The following is an 18,142-nucleotide window of genomic DNA, read 5'->3' as shown; positions in this document are numbered from 1 at the left end:
ACCGCCACCACGAGGCACGCTGTCATCACAGTGCTGTTGACATCTGGAGAGTTGTTCTGCATTTTGTGATTGTGATTTAATCTGCTTTTGTATGGCTGTGGCCGCTGCTCTCCGCTGCTGCCTGCTGACACAGATTTTAGTATGATTTTGGAGACAGTCTGCTGCGTTTCTGCCAAAGGCTGATTTAAAAATAATTTCAGATTTGCACTTTGTTCATACACTATTTCTGATGCTGCAGATACTTCCTGCATGTCAACGCAAATGTTTCTTCTGTGTCATGGATTCTTATGTGGTATGTACTGACATCTTATTAGTGCCCTTTGTATTAATATATATTATTGTGGCTTTTTGCAGTTCCAACACACAAACTCACCATCGTTCCTCTGAATCTGTTTCGACATTTGTGAAACATGACCTTCATGAGAAGAGAGGAAGAAAAAGGGGATGACAAAAGAGATGAAGAGCGGGAGGGAGGAAGGATGAGGGAGGCAGACAGAGGAAGACGAGGGTGGCGGAGAGAGGAAGTTAAGGGAGGTATAGCGTAGAAAAACAGAGAAGGGGATGAGGGAGGGAGAGGAGAGGATGTGGGAAGGAGAGAAGAAGGGAGAAAGGAGGATGTGGGAAGGAGAGAGGGAAGGAGAGCGGAGGATGAGGGAAGGAGAGAGGGAGCCAAAGAGAAGAATTAGAGAAAAAGAGAAGGAGGGAAAGGAGAGTATGAGGGAAGGAGAGAGAGGAGGATGAGGGAAGGAGAGAGGGTGGAAGAGAGAAGGATGTGGAAGTAGGAAGGGAGGGAGGAGGATAAGAAAGGGAGAGGGGGACAGGATTACAGATAGGAGGGACTTTAAGTCTGCCGCACTCGAAGCCTCTGGGAAGGTCTCTGTACTGGCAGTTCCATCCTTCCTGTGCATCTCCTCTGCCGCCCAACTTGGCCACGCTGCTACCTGCTGCATTTCACACAAATGTGGGCAGTCAGGACGAGCTCCTGTGCCTAGAATATGCAAACTAGACCGTATACAGAACCACACAGCTCTTCAGCGTGCCTCTAACATGGTGAGGAAGAGCTTAGTGCATTGTGATGTCTCAGGTTACCTCTCCATTCTGAAAAAGCAGCTTCCTTTCTATTCATCAAGATCCCTAGAGAAGGCCAGGCTGAGGGGGCCCACAGGGGCCCGCAGGGGCCCACAGGGGCCCGCAGAGTCACATGAGCGGCACCCCACAAAAACAAGAGTGACAGTCGCCAAGTGCAACATACGCAGCCTCATAACTCACATACATTCATACGTTGGTTAAAATGGCCATTGCTGTTCTGAATTCCTGACCGCCATCCTGCTTAAAGATCCGACCTGCTCTGAAAATGTCAAAAAGAAAAATTCACAACACATAGCAGCCTATGTGAAGCCTGAACAGTATGTAATTTTTCATACTGTCACACCATCCAGACGTGATACCACGGTATACGGTATTTTGACAGCATTTCAAAAGCAATTGTATTTTTCACGGTACTTTGAAATCTTGTGTGCCCCATGACATATCCACACCCCCCCCCTCCCCCAGCTCGGCTAATTTGGTCACCAAGATTTCAAAATACCGTGGCGTAGCCAAAATACTGCATTATATCTCATTACCGTAATATCACCCGAGCCGACGTGAGGCACACGTGCTCTGTGTGCGTGTATGAGCATGAAGTTTACAAGCACAATAACAGCAGATAACAATCTCCTTCATTAGGGCTCTGTGTCCTATCTGCTCCCCTCCATGCCCCCCCCCCCCAGCCCCACCAGCACCATTAGCCGCCTGTCAAGCGGAAGCTGGGTACATAGCAGGCCGGCTAAGTGCCCAGTCGCGGAGACGTTTCGGAGACGGGTGAAGATCTTAATTGGAGGTTCATGGAAATATGAATGCTGAAATAGCGAAGCTGAATGCGCTGCATTCTTTCTTCAGTGTAAACAGGAGTATGTGTAACAGACTTTGCCCTGTTTGGCGTTTATTTGTTTATATTAACTCCGGCAGTGCGGCAGATCCCCCTGACAAACATGAATGCTGAAGTGACGTTCCTGAACCTCTGGGGATCGCTGACCGATTATCGCCTGACGACGACTCCTGAATTTCCTGTTTCCAGCATCAGGGCAGCCGAAATATCCTGGAAACAACAGCAAGAGACAGACGAAAGGCATAAAAGATCTGTTGATGACTGATCTGGATGGAGCCTTCCCACAATGCACCTGTGTGCTCATTGGGACAAACAGCCCCTGGAGTCTGAGGTGATCCAATTCCTTCCTGTATCTTGCCAGCCTGAAACTGTAAAGTTACGTTTCCTGATATTCCCCAGTCTCTGGATACCGGTTCCGAGTCCAGCTTTGGTTTTTCACTTGGTCCCTGAAGTATGTTCACAGATTTTCCTGCTCCCTTGTTCAGGAAAACAGTGGTTCTGGTTCTGGTGTTTGCCGCTGTCAGGTAGCCCTATCCTCCAAGCCCCTCATCTTCCTTGCCATGTGGCTCTGCCCTCTCGGTCATTTTTTAATGCTGCCGTACGGAATACAGAAATGAGCACGATATCTGGGTCATGTTTTTACCCAAACAGCTACACAGAGCATGTGATCTTGCATTTAAGGGAGAGGCTGGTATCGGAGGGGTGGTAGAAGATGAATGAAATCGGCGCGGGCGGCCTGGAGCATTGTCATTAGCGGAGGGAGGCGGAGCATTGACATGTCACATGACTCCCATTCTCTGGAGGCTGTCTGAGCAGGAGCTAAACTGCCCTACATACAAAGGGACCAGTAAAGAAAGGAGAGTTCCTGCATTGGGGGGGAGGGCATCTGGATACTTGCTGTTACAGTATAACTCCTGCCGTATAACTCAACAGGAAGCTCGGTGTCAGATTGGATCAGAATCATAAAACGGCGATGGTGTGTGTGTGTGTGTGTGTCTGTGTGTGTGTGTGTGTCTGTGTGTGTGTGTGTTGTCAGCTTTAGCTGCCCCCTCCAAAAGCAGCTTAGGGCTCTGGATACAGGAGCAGTGAATAAAACACACTGCCTGATGTAGTGTGGATGACAGGCGTGACGGCATTTCTAGTCAGGCATCCATCAGAGGCACCCGTGACCGCACTCCCCGAGGACCCAGCTCACTGCAGGCTCTTTTCAGACCCTGGAGGCCCCTGCTTCTCTTCACCCCCCCCCCCCCCCTCCCCACTCCCCTGCCACGTTCCTGTTTGGGTACTGGGTTACCTCTCCTCTTTCAGCCCTGCTCCTGCATCTTCTCACTAAAGCACGAGGACTCATGTGTGAAGCTGGTAAAGTGAGCAAAAATGCACAAGGAACCATTTACGAAGCTGGTAAAGTGAGCTAACACACTGGAGGACCCACATGTGAAACTGGTAAGACGAGGAGGATGAAGATGTGAAGCTGGTAAAGTGTGCTCACATGTACAAGGACTGTCTATAGGTGATTGGCTGTCCGCTCACATGTACAAGGACTGTCTATAGGTGATTGGCTGTCCGCTCACATGTACAAGGACTGTCTATAGGTGATTGGCTGTCCACTCACATGTACAAGGACTGTCTATAGGTGATTGGCTGTCCGCTCACATGTACAAGGACTGTCTATAGGTGATTGGCTGTCCGCTCACATGTATAAGGACTGTCAATAGGTGATTGGCTGTCCGCTCACATGTACAAGGACTGTCTATAGGTGATTGGCTGTCCGCTCACATGTACAAGGACTGTCTATAGGTCATTGGCTGTCCGCTCACATGTACAAGGACTGTCTATAGGTGATTGGCTGTCCGCTCACATGTACAAGGACTGTCTATAGGTCATTGGCTGTCCGCTCACATGTACAAGGACTGTCTATAGGTCATTGGCTGTCCGCTCACATGTACAAGGACTGTCTATAGGTCATTGGCTGTCCGCTCACATGTACAAGGACTGTCTATAGGTGATTGGCTGTCCGCTCACATGTACAAGGACTGTCTATAGGTGATTGGCTGTCCGCTCACATGTACAAGGACTGTCTATAGGTGATTGGCTGTCCACTCACATGTACAAGGACTGTCTATAGGTGATTGGCTGTCCGCTCACATGTACAAGGACTGTCTATAGGTGATTGGCTTTCCACTCACATGTACAAGGACTGTCTATAGGTGATTGGCTTTCCACTCACATGTACAAGGACTGTCTATAGGTGATTGGCTGTCCGCTCACATGTACAAGGACTGTCTATAGGTGATTGGCTGTCCACTCACATGTACAAGGGCTGTCTATAGGTGATTGGCTTTCCACTCACATGTACAAGGACTGTCTATAGGTGATTGGCTGTCCGCTCACATGTACAAGGACTGTCTATAGGTGATTGGCTGTCCGCTCACATGTACAAGGACTGTCTATAGGTGATTGGCTGTCCCTGGCGTCTCACTTGCTCGCCACACGGCATCTGAAGCAGCCAGAGCCCCGGAGGCTTATGGGAGACAGAGCGAGTCTCTGCCTCCCTGCCAGTCCACGACTAAAGAGCATGGCTGTGGCATCCTGTGCACAGCAGGTGGGTAATTCAGGTCCAGAGAATAAAAGTGCAGACCAAGAGTTTTTTTCAACCAACCAGTTGAGTATAAAGAGTCGCAGTCACAGAGTACTCAACTGGTTGGTTGAAACAAAATCCCGGTCTGGACTTGTACTCTCTGGACCTGAATTACAAAGCTCTGATCACGTGCGTGGGATTTGTCAATCCAAAACATCAAGAAAGCGCAGGCGACCCCTGTGACGCTCCAGATTTGAGAAAGACACAGCCCCATGTCTGTCTGAGGCTGGAATGATCTACGGAGATCATGTGACTCACAAAACAAGACGGTCCTCCTGTGGAGACACTCTTCTGCCATTGGACAAGCGCGTCATTCTACTTGCAGGAATTGGTTAACAGTGTATTTTTATATAAATCACACATTTATGTCCCATTTCTTTCTTTTTATAAAGTGTCTCAGTGGAGGATTTGTGCTGTTCTCTCGATTCACTGGGATTCACTCACTCTTGCCAAACACGCGAAGTGGAAACATTTAGGACAGCAGGGGGTCGCCGAGGGAAGCCCCCGGCGTATTACAGGGGTCAGGAGGTGGCCGGCCGAGGGTATCAGATCTGCAGCGAGCCTGTGGCCTGGGTTTTAATCCTTAGTGTTGACTCTGCACAGTACAAAGCAGTGGATCAGCGGCCTACCACAACGTCAGCTCTGTGACGGGGCGGCGCAGCCTCTCAGAATTAAAGAAACAGCCTCTGTGATTATTTTACACCCACGGATGGAGGGTCAGAGGAAGGGGGCTGGACGCAAAAGATGGGGGGACAGAGAGAGAGAGAGAGCTTATCATTCACACTGCCGTCGCCATGACAATATCAACCAGGAGACACATCTGGTCACCAATGATGCAGAATCCCCCCACCCATCACACACACACACACACACACACATGCATCTGAGAGGCTCCCAGCAGTAGCCTGCAGCCATGCTGACTGACGCAGAGCGCTAAATGATCCATTTACTCTGAGATACTCCAGACTTTCCCTGGGGAGGGGGGTGCAGGTGCAGCCTCTCCCCAGCCCACGACCTCCACCCGACCTGGACTAGAAGCTGACACACCGTCAACATGGATCCATCAACATGCTGGGTGACACAGCCCCCCCCCCCACGCTCACACGGGGCTCGCAGACGTCCCAGCTGGGACGGGACGTCAGCACAGACATCATGCTCAATGGACCCGTTATGAAACCAGCCATAATTAGGATCTCCATAACAACGCAGGCAGACACGCTCCACAGCATAAGTTTATGCAAACCTCCCCCACCACAGACACCACCCCCAAACACAGACATTCACACTGAGACTCTGGCTGTGCTCTGGCTGACCCTCAGTTCCTGGCTTGCCATCCTCCAAGGTTCCGTACCTTGTATATCTCCATGTGCGAATGTGTCCCCGCATGAGGATATGTGTCCCTATGTGAGGTCCCATTCAGGCTGTTTGAGGCCTGATCTCCAGGCTGTGTGACACCTGATCTTCAGGCTGTGTGAGGCCTGATCTCCAGGCTGTGTGACACCTGATCTCCAGGCTGTGTGAGACCTGATCTCCAGGCTGTGTGACATCTGATCTCCAGGCTGTGTGAGGCCTGATCCAGGCTGTGTGAGACCTGATCTCCAGGTTGTGTGAGACCTGATCTCCAGGCTGTGTGAGACCTGATCTCCTGGCTGTGTGAGGCCTGATCCAGGCTGTGTGACACCTGATCTCCAGGCTGTGTGACACCTGATCTCCAGGCTGTGTGAGGCCTGATCCAGGCTGTGTGACACCTGAACTCCAGGCTGTGTGAGACCTGATCTCCAGGCTGTGTGAGGCCTGATCTCCAGGCTGTGTGAGGCCTGATCCAGGCTGTGTGAGACCTGATCTCCAGGCTGTGTGAGACCTGATCCAGGCTGTGTGACACCTGATCTCCAGGCTGTGTGAGACCTGATCTCCCGGGTATGTGACACCTGATCTCCAGGCTGTGTGAGGCCTGATCCAGGCTGTGTGACACCTGATCTCCAGGCTGTGTGAGACCTGATCTCCAGGCTGTGTGAGGCCTGATCTCCAGGCTGTGTGAGACCTGATCTCCAGGCTGTGTGACACCTGATCTCTAGGATGTGTGAGACCTGATCTCCAGGCTGTGTGAGGCCTGATCTCCAGGCTGTGTGAGACCTGATCTCCAGGCTGTGTGAGGCCTGATCCAGGCTGTGTGACACCTGATCTCTAGGATGTGTGAGACCTGATCTCCAGGCTGTGTGAGGCCTGATCCAGGCTGTGTGAGACCTGATCTCCAGGCTGTGTGAGGCCTGATCTCCAGGCTGTGTGAGGCCTGATCTCCAGGCTGTGTGAGACCTGATCTCCAGGCTGTGTGAGACCTGATCTCCAGGCTGTGTGAGGCCTGATCTCCAGGCTGTGTGAGGCCTGATCTCCAGGCTGTGTGAGGCCTGATCTCCAGGCTGTGTGAGGCCTGATCCAGGCTGTGTGAGACCTGATCTCCAGGCTGTGTGAGACCTGATCTCCATGCTGTGTGAGACCTGATCTCCAGGCTGTGTGAGGTCCAAACCAGGCTTTCTGGTCATAATACATATTAATAAATTACCTGGAAGGATTTTCCTGGACAATGGAGAGAAGCTCATCTCCTTCCTCATGTGAAATCAAACAAAGGTAATACTATCAGTGGAAATTCAGTAAATCCTACATCGAAAAGTAGGATACAGGGTGTCCCCCTCCCTGCAGTTTGCACTCTGTCCACATACCTCGAAGATATGGATACTCTGGGGCACTAATTACTGTGATCCCGAGTAGCCTGTCTTTAGCAGGACTCCCTCTGTTGTGTATTTCTGCAGAGCTTTGAATACTGACCTGGCTGCTGGTGACCCAGGGAGGCTTTTCTCAGGCTTGTACTGGAAGCCTACAAAGCCACACCTCCCTGGATAAGCAGGGAACGGGTGAGTCAGACCTGGGAGTCAGCTGGGTGAGGCCATCCCTCCTTCTCCCTCCACAAATCTGCCGCTGGCTAATGGACGACTTCCATGGCTCGGGTCCCTGATATTCCGATTGTCGTGGAAACGGCGGAGATGAACGCGCTGTTTCCGAAGCAGGGAAACGTGTAGGCATAGGTCATACGTGCCAATCCTAGCTGGATTCATGAAATCGTTCCTTAAAAAAGAATATGCCTGAGTCACATCTTTTATGAAAAATGCAAGATTTTACTGTAGTAGTCTTGTCAACACATGTGCGTGAACAACATTTATCACGATTTTGGGTCTCACATATTGACCCACAGCTTTTGTGGACTTCATGTCGTTCTGTGACGGTGCCTAATCCCTCCAGAACACAGCAGGACTGACTGCACCCAGATAGGGATGGGGAGGGGCCACCGGCTTCATGTATATTCATGAGCATCTTCATCCCGCCCCTCAGTCTCTGCCAATGGGAGGGCAACCTCCTAGAAAGGCAAGGTCAGCCAGACCAAGCTCCCAGCCCTTACGTAAAGTGCCTGTTCAGCGCTGGGCTGGGCTTCTGGGTAAACAAATGAAATGAAGATGACAAGACCAGTGGCCATATTGACAAACCTCTAATCTCACTTGCAGACGTGCGGAAACTGAAAGACAAGGTAGCGTTTCCACACCCAGATCAGGCCTGAGCGCGTTTCTGGTCCCGCGCGACACGCCTCTCCGGATCCTTCCTTCCACTTCATCTCCACCCCTTTGCACCACACGGGCTGTTTATACTAAACCCCAAAGTTCCATTCCACCTTCTCTGCCTGACATCTCTTGGTTCTATAAAAATAAGAATATTTGTAAAGATGCAAGATATATTGGTTAACATATCAGTATCAGCTGACATTTGTTAAAAATCAAGATAACAGTATCGGTCGGATGTGTGATATTGCCAACCATTATTTAGACTTTATCCATGCACAAAGTTAGCAGTATCAGAGCTAAAGACACAGCTACTGCAATCGTTGAGATGGTTGCATTAGACAGTCATTGTCCATAGTTGAGGAGGAGGGATTTCATCAGCTCATTCACCATTTAAAGGTACGGCTGCAACTTTCAATCTGAGGAATTAAGGCATAGCTCCTCTCGGGACCCCAACGATAAAAATTTGGCAAGTAGGAGATGGGGGGATCGATCATGCGGTCCGAAAGTGCAGGACAAATCGTGTCCCATGTCCCGTTATTTCACAATACAGGATGATCCTCTGAAATGTGGGATGGCTGGTAACTCTGCTTCTACGACATCTCAAAGCGCTGGCTGGAAACGTGCTTTTAATTCATTATTAAATGAGCCCAGAAGATCGATCGCGAGTCTCCCACAGAATAAAAAAACCATGTCAATCATTCCGCTAATCAGCACCAGCAAGGTTCATCGGTATTGGTGATATTATACAAAAATATATCGAAAATTGGTACCAGTCAAAATTTCCATATCAGTGCGCCACTTCCATGTCCGCTTCCCTGCCCGACGTCTTCCGCTTCTATATAAGTAGGGATATCTGTAATCAATACACCTGATTGGACGGAAATCGACAGGCACGGAGGAACACTCCAGTGAGGGAACGGCTCCCACCGCAAAAAAGAGACCAGATCAATAGGCAACTGAACAAAACTGGGTTCAAAGAGGTCATTATGCACCTAGTTATAAACTGAGGCGTATGGATTCAGTGTCGTACAGAAGATGCGGCGTCGGTGTCTGTGATGATCGCTGGTCAGTAGGCAGAGCACCACATAATCCGTATTGATTCACAAGGCATTACACTAAAAAATAATGGTGACTTGGCCATTGAGAGGGGAGTCAGAGCCCGCTGTCAGTGCTGAACGCGGGGTCTCTACGGGTCTGACTGCCTCGCTCTCAGGCAGGACCTCTGGTCCCGCTGATGTCCCACTCAGGGACTCTCGCACCTACATTACTGTGCCTTGTCTTGAGGGGATGATCATTACACCCACCCCAACCAGAGAAATACTCACCCCCCCCCCCCTCCCCCCCGGCACTGGTCACTTTCTCTTATTATTATACATTTATTTATTGTTCGTTCCACTCCGTAAACACACATAAACTCCTGTGTCCACTCCCCTGTTTTTGTACTGTTTTGTGTCTTACACTTTAAGTATTGTGAACCCCCCCCCCCCCCCCCCCCGTCCATCAGTGCTGTTGTATATTTCACAGTGGTCCTGGGGGGAGGGGGTGCTATTTCATGCCACTACATATGTTAAAATGGAGGGTACAAGGATAAAGCTGCCTGCACCTTGACCATCAGTGTGTGTGTGGTGGTGGGGGGGGGAGAGACCCCTTGCAGATTTGCCGACAGGTTCCAACGTGCCCCGCTTTTCACGCCGGGCTCCGCATCCGTCAGGCTCCGGCACGCTGAAGCGTGTTAAAGCGCTTCAAGTGTCATAATTACAACCGCAAACAGACACGCTCCCGTGCGCACTAGCCGAGGGCTTCTGAAGTCTTGGCTGCCGGAGACGCCTGCAGCTCGGAGCTGACACAAGATTTACAGCCCCCACTGTACACCCTGATTACAACCCCCCCACCCACCCACCCACCCATTACCACTGTGACATGCGCGATTGGCAGGTTGAACAGCCTGCGTTCCATCAAGTTTCTCACTGTGAAGGGATGCATTTTATTACGCTACCTAACGCACGGGCCTCATCCTGTGTTGACAAAAGCAGCTATTCGGCCACAATGAGAATGGGTGGCAAACTCGTGCTCACCTGACGTGCACATGCATCAGCGCAGCATGCGATACAGCAGGTTTCTTGGGCAGCATGGTGGGAGGGATGCAACAATGGAGAGCAGAGATAAACATCTCCATCACACCCAGTACAACTCCCCTCAAGCCTTGGTCCTTATAAAAGCTAAATGTGACAGCCAAGCCACCCCTCTCATCAATCCCACAATCTCACTCATATCTTGCTCTACCTAGACCAGTGGTTCTTAAACTCGGCTCTCGGGATCCACTGCCCTGCTTGTTTTCCAGCTATCCCTACAGAGCAGTGGGTGCCAAGGACCGAGTTTGAGAATCACTGACCTAGCAGGTCGGGCACCGTACCTACAGGTCCTTTCACCCCGAGCATGTTCAGGTGTGTTCAGGGGCCTCAAACGCGAAGCTGGGGGTCTCACAGAGAACACCCAATATGGGAAACGTTCACTACAATGAAACCGCATGGACCTTCACATTCAGCTTGAAGGTGATGGGGACTATCCAGGCTTTGTGATTGGACCACGTAGAAGGCTTCGTGCCGATTGGCTGATTCTTGTATAACATCCTGTAATATCCATCTGCACTAAAATAAGAAAAAACACATTCAATTTTCACCGCACCGCTGCGACGCCTTGACACCGCGTGACGGCAATGCGACATCACATGTAACCCAATACCCCCGACCAGCTGCTCGCTGTTGATGTTGCGATTTCATGCCGATCGGTGTCTTTCTCAAGCGCAGGACACTGGGCACTCTGTAATTAAGGACAGACTGTATGCCAGATTGATACAGGGCCCACTGCTGAGACACACACAACAGGTGACGTGGGAACACTGTCAAGACAGAGCTGAGCTCGCACAAGCCTACCGCAAACACAAGATGAAACCGCAACAAACAAACATCATACAGGGGCCCTGTTTACAGTTTACTGCACAAGTGTGCATTGACCTTTACGCCATTCTTAGCTGCTGCAAGTCTCCCAGTTCCGCTGCACCAATGGATATGCATTAAACAGCTGAAGCAACTGTGCTTTCTGTCCGTAAAGGAGAGTTTCAGAAGGCTGCAGCCATCATGCAACACTCAGGCAGGTGAGAGAATATGCAATACAGCAATTTGCACATTGCAACAGGACAGCCAATGATGTCACTAAGTCCTACAAACATGGACAAGCTCATGAACAGGAAAGCATGGACATCACTGAGACTTGATCATGTGCGTCTGAGTTCAGCTGCATAGGAACCTGAACATACATGCATCAGGGTGACCGACAAACTTAGAACCACATTCAACCACCTCAGAATGTCCCACACACAGGCCAACCCCACGTAAAAATTCTGAACAGCTAAATTTCTCCTTTGGGCAAATTCCGCCACCAGCTTTGCCTACTAATGTGTTTTCTACGGCCCAGACAAACACCCAAGGGAAGTCTCCGAAGCCTTCTGATGTATCCGAACACACAACCCGCCGAAACTACAAAGAGGGCACCTTCTGTTTACCCCCGGTTTACCTGCGCTTATCCTAATGAGAATCGGTTACCATGGTGACCGAGGGATGCGAGCCCACCTCACAAACCCTGAAAGATGCACCGTTTGGGTCCTACCTTGCATTCCTCCATGCATGTCCTCACTGAGTATACATCCGTTTCATATCTCTGAACCAGGAGTTCAAACTCTTCGTACTTCTCCTGAGCGTGCTGGTCATGTCGCTGGTAAGCCTGTACGCACCGGCTGCATCTTAATAGATCGCCTCCCATTACTGCGTCCAGGCTGCAGTTCAGATCGTCCGGACTTGAAAACCCGTAAAGCAAATCCAAAAGAGAATAGGAATTACAAAAAGAAAGGTAGAAATCGCTTAGGTTGAATTCAGCCTCGGAGAGCGCCCTGCACACGGGCTCGGCGTCATCGAAAGTGAAGCAGTTTTTGGAGAAACTGTCTGGGTGACAAGTTTCGAGGCGCCACCAGCGCTTGGCCGAGTCACCCAAAAAGGGAGCCTTTTCGTGCCTGCGGTGGCGGCTGCGCGGCGGCCGGTCTGCGGGGGACTGATCGCCCATGTCCGTGAGCGGCGCCTGCTCCGGGGTCCGACTCCGGGTCGCCTCGGCGCACAGCCACAAGTGATCAGAGAGCAGGACGGTCAAAAACAGCAGCGATGCGAGCGACAGGCGCCATTTCTGCGCTCTCTCCGAATCCGCGAATGGCTTCTCGTCCTCCCGGGGTGCGATCCAGATATTTAAGCCGTCATCTTGCTGCCGACACATGCAAGCACCCCTGGTCATATTTTGGGAAAGCGCAGCGCTGGCCGTCTCCGCCGTGGGGGGTCCTTCTCCCCAATATGCATTGACTTGACGATGGTCCTGCGCCGTTTTCCTATTAAACCCTGGGGTGGACGCGGTCCCGGCTTCACTCTGCGTCGAGCCGCTCTTCCCATCCAATTAGTGCACTGAGGGAGATTAAGCCATGTGCTGACATAGCGCCGCTCGCCATGGCTCTCCGGAGGAGAAGCGAGTCCCCCGCAGCAGCATGCCGCCCTGCCCCGCTCTCTCCCGGGCTGCAATGTCCCCCCTCTCCTCGCCGACACGCTCCTTATAAAAAGCCGGGGGTCTTCGCGGTTTCAGCCGGCGCACTGCCTCTTCCGTGTCTGGGCACAATGCCTTGGCTGTGCTCTCCCAGCAGCCACAGTCATCTTTGGTCCTGCGTTAAGTTGCCGCCATCTTCGTGTTGAAACACTTTTTTGGGTCATTTGCGTCATCCCCGGCGCGGAGAGCCGCTCCATCCTGGCGCAACGCAAACATATCGATGGGCGCAGATAGACCGGCTGCCGCCCGCACGCTGCGAGAGACAACGGCGTAAAAACGGGCAGTGGCAAGCGTGTCGGGTGGGCTCGGCGGAAAGCTCGGTGCTTTTGTCGGTGGAACCCAGTAGTTTTGGTGAGTTTATGCCGAGAAGAGAGCGCAGAACAATTCCTCTTTCTGAGTGCGAATGTTCAGTTTCAAATGTGGCTGTATATTGAAAGGACATCGAGTAACATCCAATCTAAAATCAATTCTGTTTAACGTGTTTTCAGATAAAACAATGATGAGATAAAATTATGGTAAAATTACCCCGAAACGTTGCATTTGTCGTTATAACGTTATAAATTGGCACAAGAAGAATGTGGAAACGCGGAGCCATAATTCGAGCTGGCAAATGTTAATTTCCGTAAAACCATAAAATTGCATGAATAATCATTTTTTTAAAAAACCGTCCGGCTCTGTCCACCGCGTCTTTCCAGCCTCCGCTTTATTTGTATGCATAGGGACACCCGGCCGGACTGCGCTGAGACCGGAGCCGCGGCTCCAATGACACCGAGGGCTGCGCGGTTTGTGCCGTTCTTTGCGCCGCAGCACGTTTTCGGGATGCGCCGAAACGTGAGCCCAGCGGCTTGCATATCCCCCCTAACCTTGCTGGGGGACATTTGTCCTCCCTTACTCCCTTCCTGTCCTTTAATCCCGGTTTTTAGGGAGGGGGGGGGAGCAGCACATTACGTTGTTTGTATTTCCGCGGTGTTTACTCATCAAGGTTTCATTCTTTTTAAAAGAATGACTAGGGAGATAAAATACTACAATTACTACTATATATATCATGATATATAAGAATAATTATTCTCACAAATGTTATGGAGACTTGGGTATATTTTCTACTGGTAACAGAGGTGATCCGATGACATGTATTCGGGAAAGGTGGGAATGCCTCCATGTTTTAGATATGTCATCTGCCTCAGGGAAATATGACTTTATAAAGACGTGTTATGAAGGGAGAAATATAGTCAAAGAAAAATGTACACACATTGCTTTAATCTGTCGAACCTCTAATGGTGAAGAAATTAGTTCTAAATAACTTCAATAAAATGTTATTAACATCAATCAAAAAGTGGGACAAGTTTAAACACGTGTTAAACGTGTTTCTGACATATCACGAGTCTGAAATCGCACGTAATTTACGTTCCCATTGATTTAACATCATTTTGTAATTAAAGTGGCTGACACAAATACATTTGGGTGTAAATTAATTTTGGGCAGCGTCAAATCGAGAGGTCACTGTCTAAATTAAGTTTCATTTTTTTAATGGAAATAGAAATCAGTGGTATTAGCCTGGAACTTTGTCGAGACAGTTTTGTCACCAGGGGCTCAGTAAATGGGGTGTTCCAGACCCGCCAAAAGGCTTACAGCATGCAGCAGAAAATATTTTTTACAGCGTGGGGACCCAGGGTGAGCTTTGGTCATGTGACCCAGCCTTGTAACCCCGCCCCCTGCCTGTCACTCTACGTGTTCCCGTATTTCAGTGGCATAAACGGGTCATGTCTTGATAGAAATAGGAATATGAATAATGCAAGCAGCAGTGAGACAATTCTGTGTACAGGTATCACTGCCATTTAAGAAAATGGACAAGAGACCCTAGGGTCTTTGATCATGTACCCAGACTTGGTACACAGCTATACTCTTGGTAATACTTTAGGGCACTGGAAATGCAGCCTTAGCTGCAAAATAGTGAACTTTTAAACAGGCTTTAAAAAAAGACAGACAGAAAGAAAATAAAAACAACGTAGGGCTTGTTAAACTACTTCCTTGGCGTTTGCTCTCTCACCATCTTCTATCCAAGAGTCAGAAGATCCTTTGGCCAGGATGTGACCTGGTATACTTTAATTAGAGTAACGTGATCGGGAGGCAGATTACTTTAGCTGCAGCTCCAGCTCTGCGCCCTGTCTGGCTCTTGGCGAGACCATCTCGGTGTCTGCGGATGTGCCTGCTGTCACCTGGGTTTCGCTTGTGTTCTGGGTCCAGCAGTCAGGACAGAAAAGAGCAGGATTTAAAGCAGAAGGGGCCACAGGTGATGTCTTAATAGTGGAGTTACAGGTACGGTTTAAATTCTGCATAACAGTGTCACAGCAAACCTTGTGTCTGGTGGAACCTAATTATAACACCCCCCCCCCCCCCCAAGAATTCCCCAGAGATGACTAATGGACCCCACAGACCCCAGTCGGTCTTGTGAAATGCCCGGCGGTGAGCTGTGCACACGTTTCCACGGTGACCCTGTAAAAATGCCATAAATGGTGCTAAGCTGACAGCCAATCATGGCACACGGTTTTTCCTGGTGGCCACACCCCACTTCTTGTCACGCCGGTCTGAGAAGGGGCTGTTTTGGCCGCTGTGCACCTGGACAGGTGTCCTCTGGAGGCGTGGCCCTGCTCCCCCCTCCCCACCCATCCCAGCCATATGGACCCTGTTGTTGCCCGTGCTCCTGCCCAGCCCCTCCCTCCCATGACACCTGAGAGGTGGCTAATCAACAGCATATGGGATCTCTTTGGCCACAAGAGGCTTTTAATTACCAGCCTGGTGTGTCTCTGCCTGCTGGGAGAACAGGACAGCTGACCCATGGCTGCTTACTCACACGACGGCAGGCTCAGTTACTGTTGATATTGACTCACCCTGTCGTATAATCGGCGTTTTTGTCAGTCTTCTCCAGACAGCCTGCACCCATTGTACACATGATCAGACCTGACTTTCTACCCTGCGTGGGAAACACAGCGAGCTTGTTTCCATCAGGCGTTTGCACTGTGGCCCAGTGGGCAGTTTCTTGGCTGCGTTTGCATGTTCTCCCCGTCTCCTACCAAAGTTCTACTCCCCGCAGACATGTGCAGTTAAATACTGTGGTTACATTGTGGTCATCTCAGGCTGCGTCCCAGCCTTGCGCTCTGTGTGGATGGATGGATGGATGGATGGATGGATGGATGGATGGATGGATGGGTAGTTTGTGAGTTCTTGTGCAAAGTCATATCCAATCACTGTGTGGTGACACGGCCAGACTCCCCAGTATGGAGCATGCACAGAGCAGGAAGGCAGAACCTGTTTACGTCGGCCAGGTCGAACTGCGCAAAACTTACCAGCCTTCATTAGCACGCAGTACTGAGAATATGCTATGATCATATATCACAGTACAGACTCATCGGGAGCCTGTTTAATTAACATGTATCATTTGACACAGAAACATTAGTAATAAGATTGAAGTTATTTGCGTTGGGTTCATCTGGTAATTGAATACGTCAGTACAGCCTGCGCTGCCCTTCCGTGATCCACTGTACTGCCCTACAAAGGCAAAACGCAGCAACTACGCTGACACAGAAACAGCACAAGGGCTTGAAAGTTTGTCAGCTGTCCACACGAATGAGTAGTCCTTAGGTAAATGGTCGTAAGTGTACATCATCGTAAGTGTACATTATCGTAAGTGTACATCATCGTAAGTGAGCAGCGTTGAGCTAAGATATTTTTCACAAGATAAAACAGTCCCTAAGAGACTAAATTTCCATCATAACTTTATTTACATAAAATACACAGTTACAGCACTTTGCCTTTGTACTTAAGTATACCACCCTTTCATGAATACACGTGTTTAAATCTGGTTTACAGGTCTACAGGAATAGGGATTATTTTGCAAGTACAGGATGGACTCATTCTGCGTTCTGGAGTACATTCTGCCCTCTATGCACAGCAGGCTGGCTTGTTCTGTCAGTGCTAAAGGCATATGAAACATCCCCCCACTGGAAGAAGGGTTAAAATGACTCACAGCCATCCAGATGAGGTAGGCGAGGTCTAACAGTCACAGGGAGAAGGTCCCAGAGACATCTTGACATGCACCAACATGGACGTTACTATGAAACAATTTTCATGACTAAGTTCTGTGGCTTACTGTTGCTAAGGTACTGTTTTCAATCGCCAGGAATTGTGTATGTCAGTTAAAGGTTGTACTGGTCCAGTATGCAGGCTGTCAGCTGAGCAAATAGTGAACTTTGTAGCCATGGGATGGATGTACTTACATCTTAAGACCAATAGCTCAAGCCTGTCAGGCTCTGTCAGGTGCTGCCAGCCGAGCAGCCCTATACAGGGCTTGATAAAGTCTAGCACAGGGGTCTCCAACTCCGGTCCTGGAGAGCTACTGTCCAGTAGGTTTTATATCCTACCCGGCTTCTGAGAAGTCACACCTGTTCCTGGTTTTTACCTGAGAACAGGTGGCTCATCAGATGACAGATAGGATAGAAAACCTACTGGACAGTGGCTCTCCAGGACCGGAGTTGGAGACCCCTGGTCTAGCGAATTTCAGCAGCATGGCAGTAACAGCTGGCCGAGAGCCTACTTGAGGAAAGGGTTTAGCACTGAGGTTACCCATTTAGCATAAAAGTGTACGTTTATGAAAGTGTACAGCAGTAAAAGCCTTTGTTCATGAAAGCATGTGTATGTGAGCCCAGGAGGTGTTCGCCAGAATTGAATCTGGGCCGATCAAAGGGTAATAATAGGTTTAAACGGGGGCAGTAAGTGGAGTCAGCAGGCCTGTGCTTGGCTGCCATTCTATGGATGAATTGAATTTGTGTTTTTGATGGTCCTGGCTGACATGTTGCTCTAGATTCCCAGCTCCAGTCAAGGAGGGTGTTCTTCCTCTCCTGTCCTCAGCCTCTGCAGACAGACGTCATTACAGAAAAGAGCATAACAAGTGTGTGTGTGGGGGGGGGCATCTACATATTACATTGTGGGCACCAAATGTCCCAACAATGTGATAAAGAAGGGGATGGGAAAAATATTTTTATAAAATATGTTACTGCAATTAGAAAAGTGAAAAAGCCGAAAGTCTCAGTATTTGTTTGGTTACTTATGGCTAGGGTTAGGGCTGGGTGGGGGTTAAGGGAATGTGGGTTTACCCAATAGAAATGAATGGATCTGTGTGTGGGCGGGGGGGTATATTTGCATTACACTTACAGAAATTTATTTAGCAGTTCACTTGTCCAGTGAGGTACAGGGCAGATTATACCTCGCCCATAAGCAGCTGTGAAGGGGCTAACAGGTATTAATGCAGCCAGGCTGAGCTTGACAGGTAAC

At 49.8% G+C, this 18,142-nt stretch overlaps 1 protein-coding gene across 1 annotated transcript in view; it reads right to left on the bottom strand.

Moving 5' to 3' along the window:
* The window catches only part of LOC125704416 (NALCN channel auxiliary factor 1-like), a 51,727-nt gene extending 38,428 nt beyond the window's left edge, over nt 1-13,299 (bottom strand). The window contains exon 1 of the mRNA XM_048969940.1: nt 11,843-13,299. Within this exon, the coding sequence (XP_048825897.1) occupies nt 11,843-12,514 (672 nt within the window). The 5' untranslated portion in view covers nt 12,515-13,299. The remainder of the gene's footprint in view (nt 1-11,842) is intronic.
* Between the last annotated feature and the right edge of the window lie 4,843 nt (nt 13,300-18,142).

The sequence above is a fragment of the Brienomyrus brachyistius genome, chromosome 1, assembly GCF_023856365.1.
Source record: "Brienomyrus brachyistius isolate T26 chromosome 1, BBRACH_0.4, whole genome shotgun sequence".
In the NCBI taxonomy this organism is placed as follows: Eukaryota; Metazoa; Chordata; class Actinopteri; order Osteoglossiformes; family Mormyridae; genus Brienomyrus; species Brienomyrus brachyistius.
The sequence above is the reverse complement of the archived record's forward strand: the minus strand, read 5'-3'. Positions and strand labels throughout refer to the sequence as shown.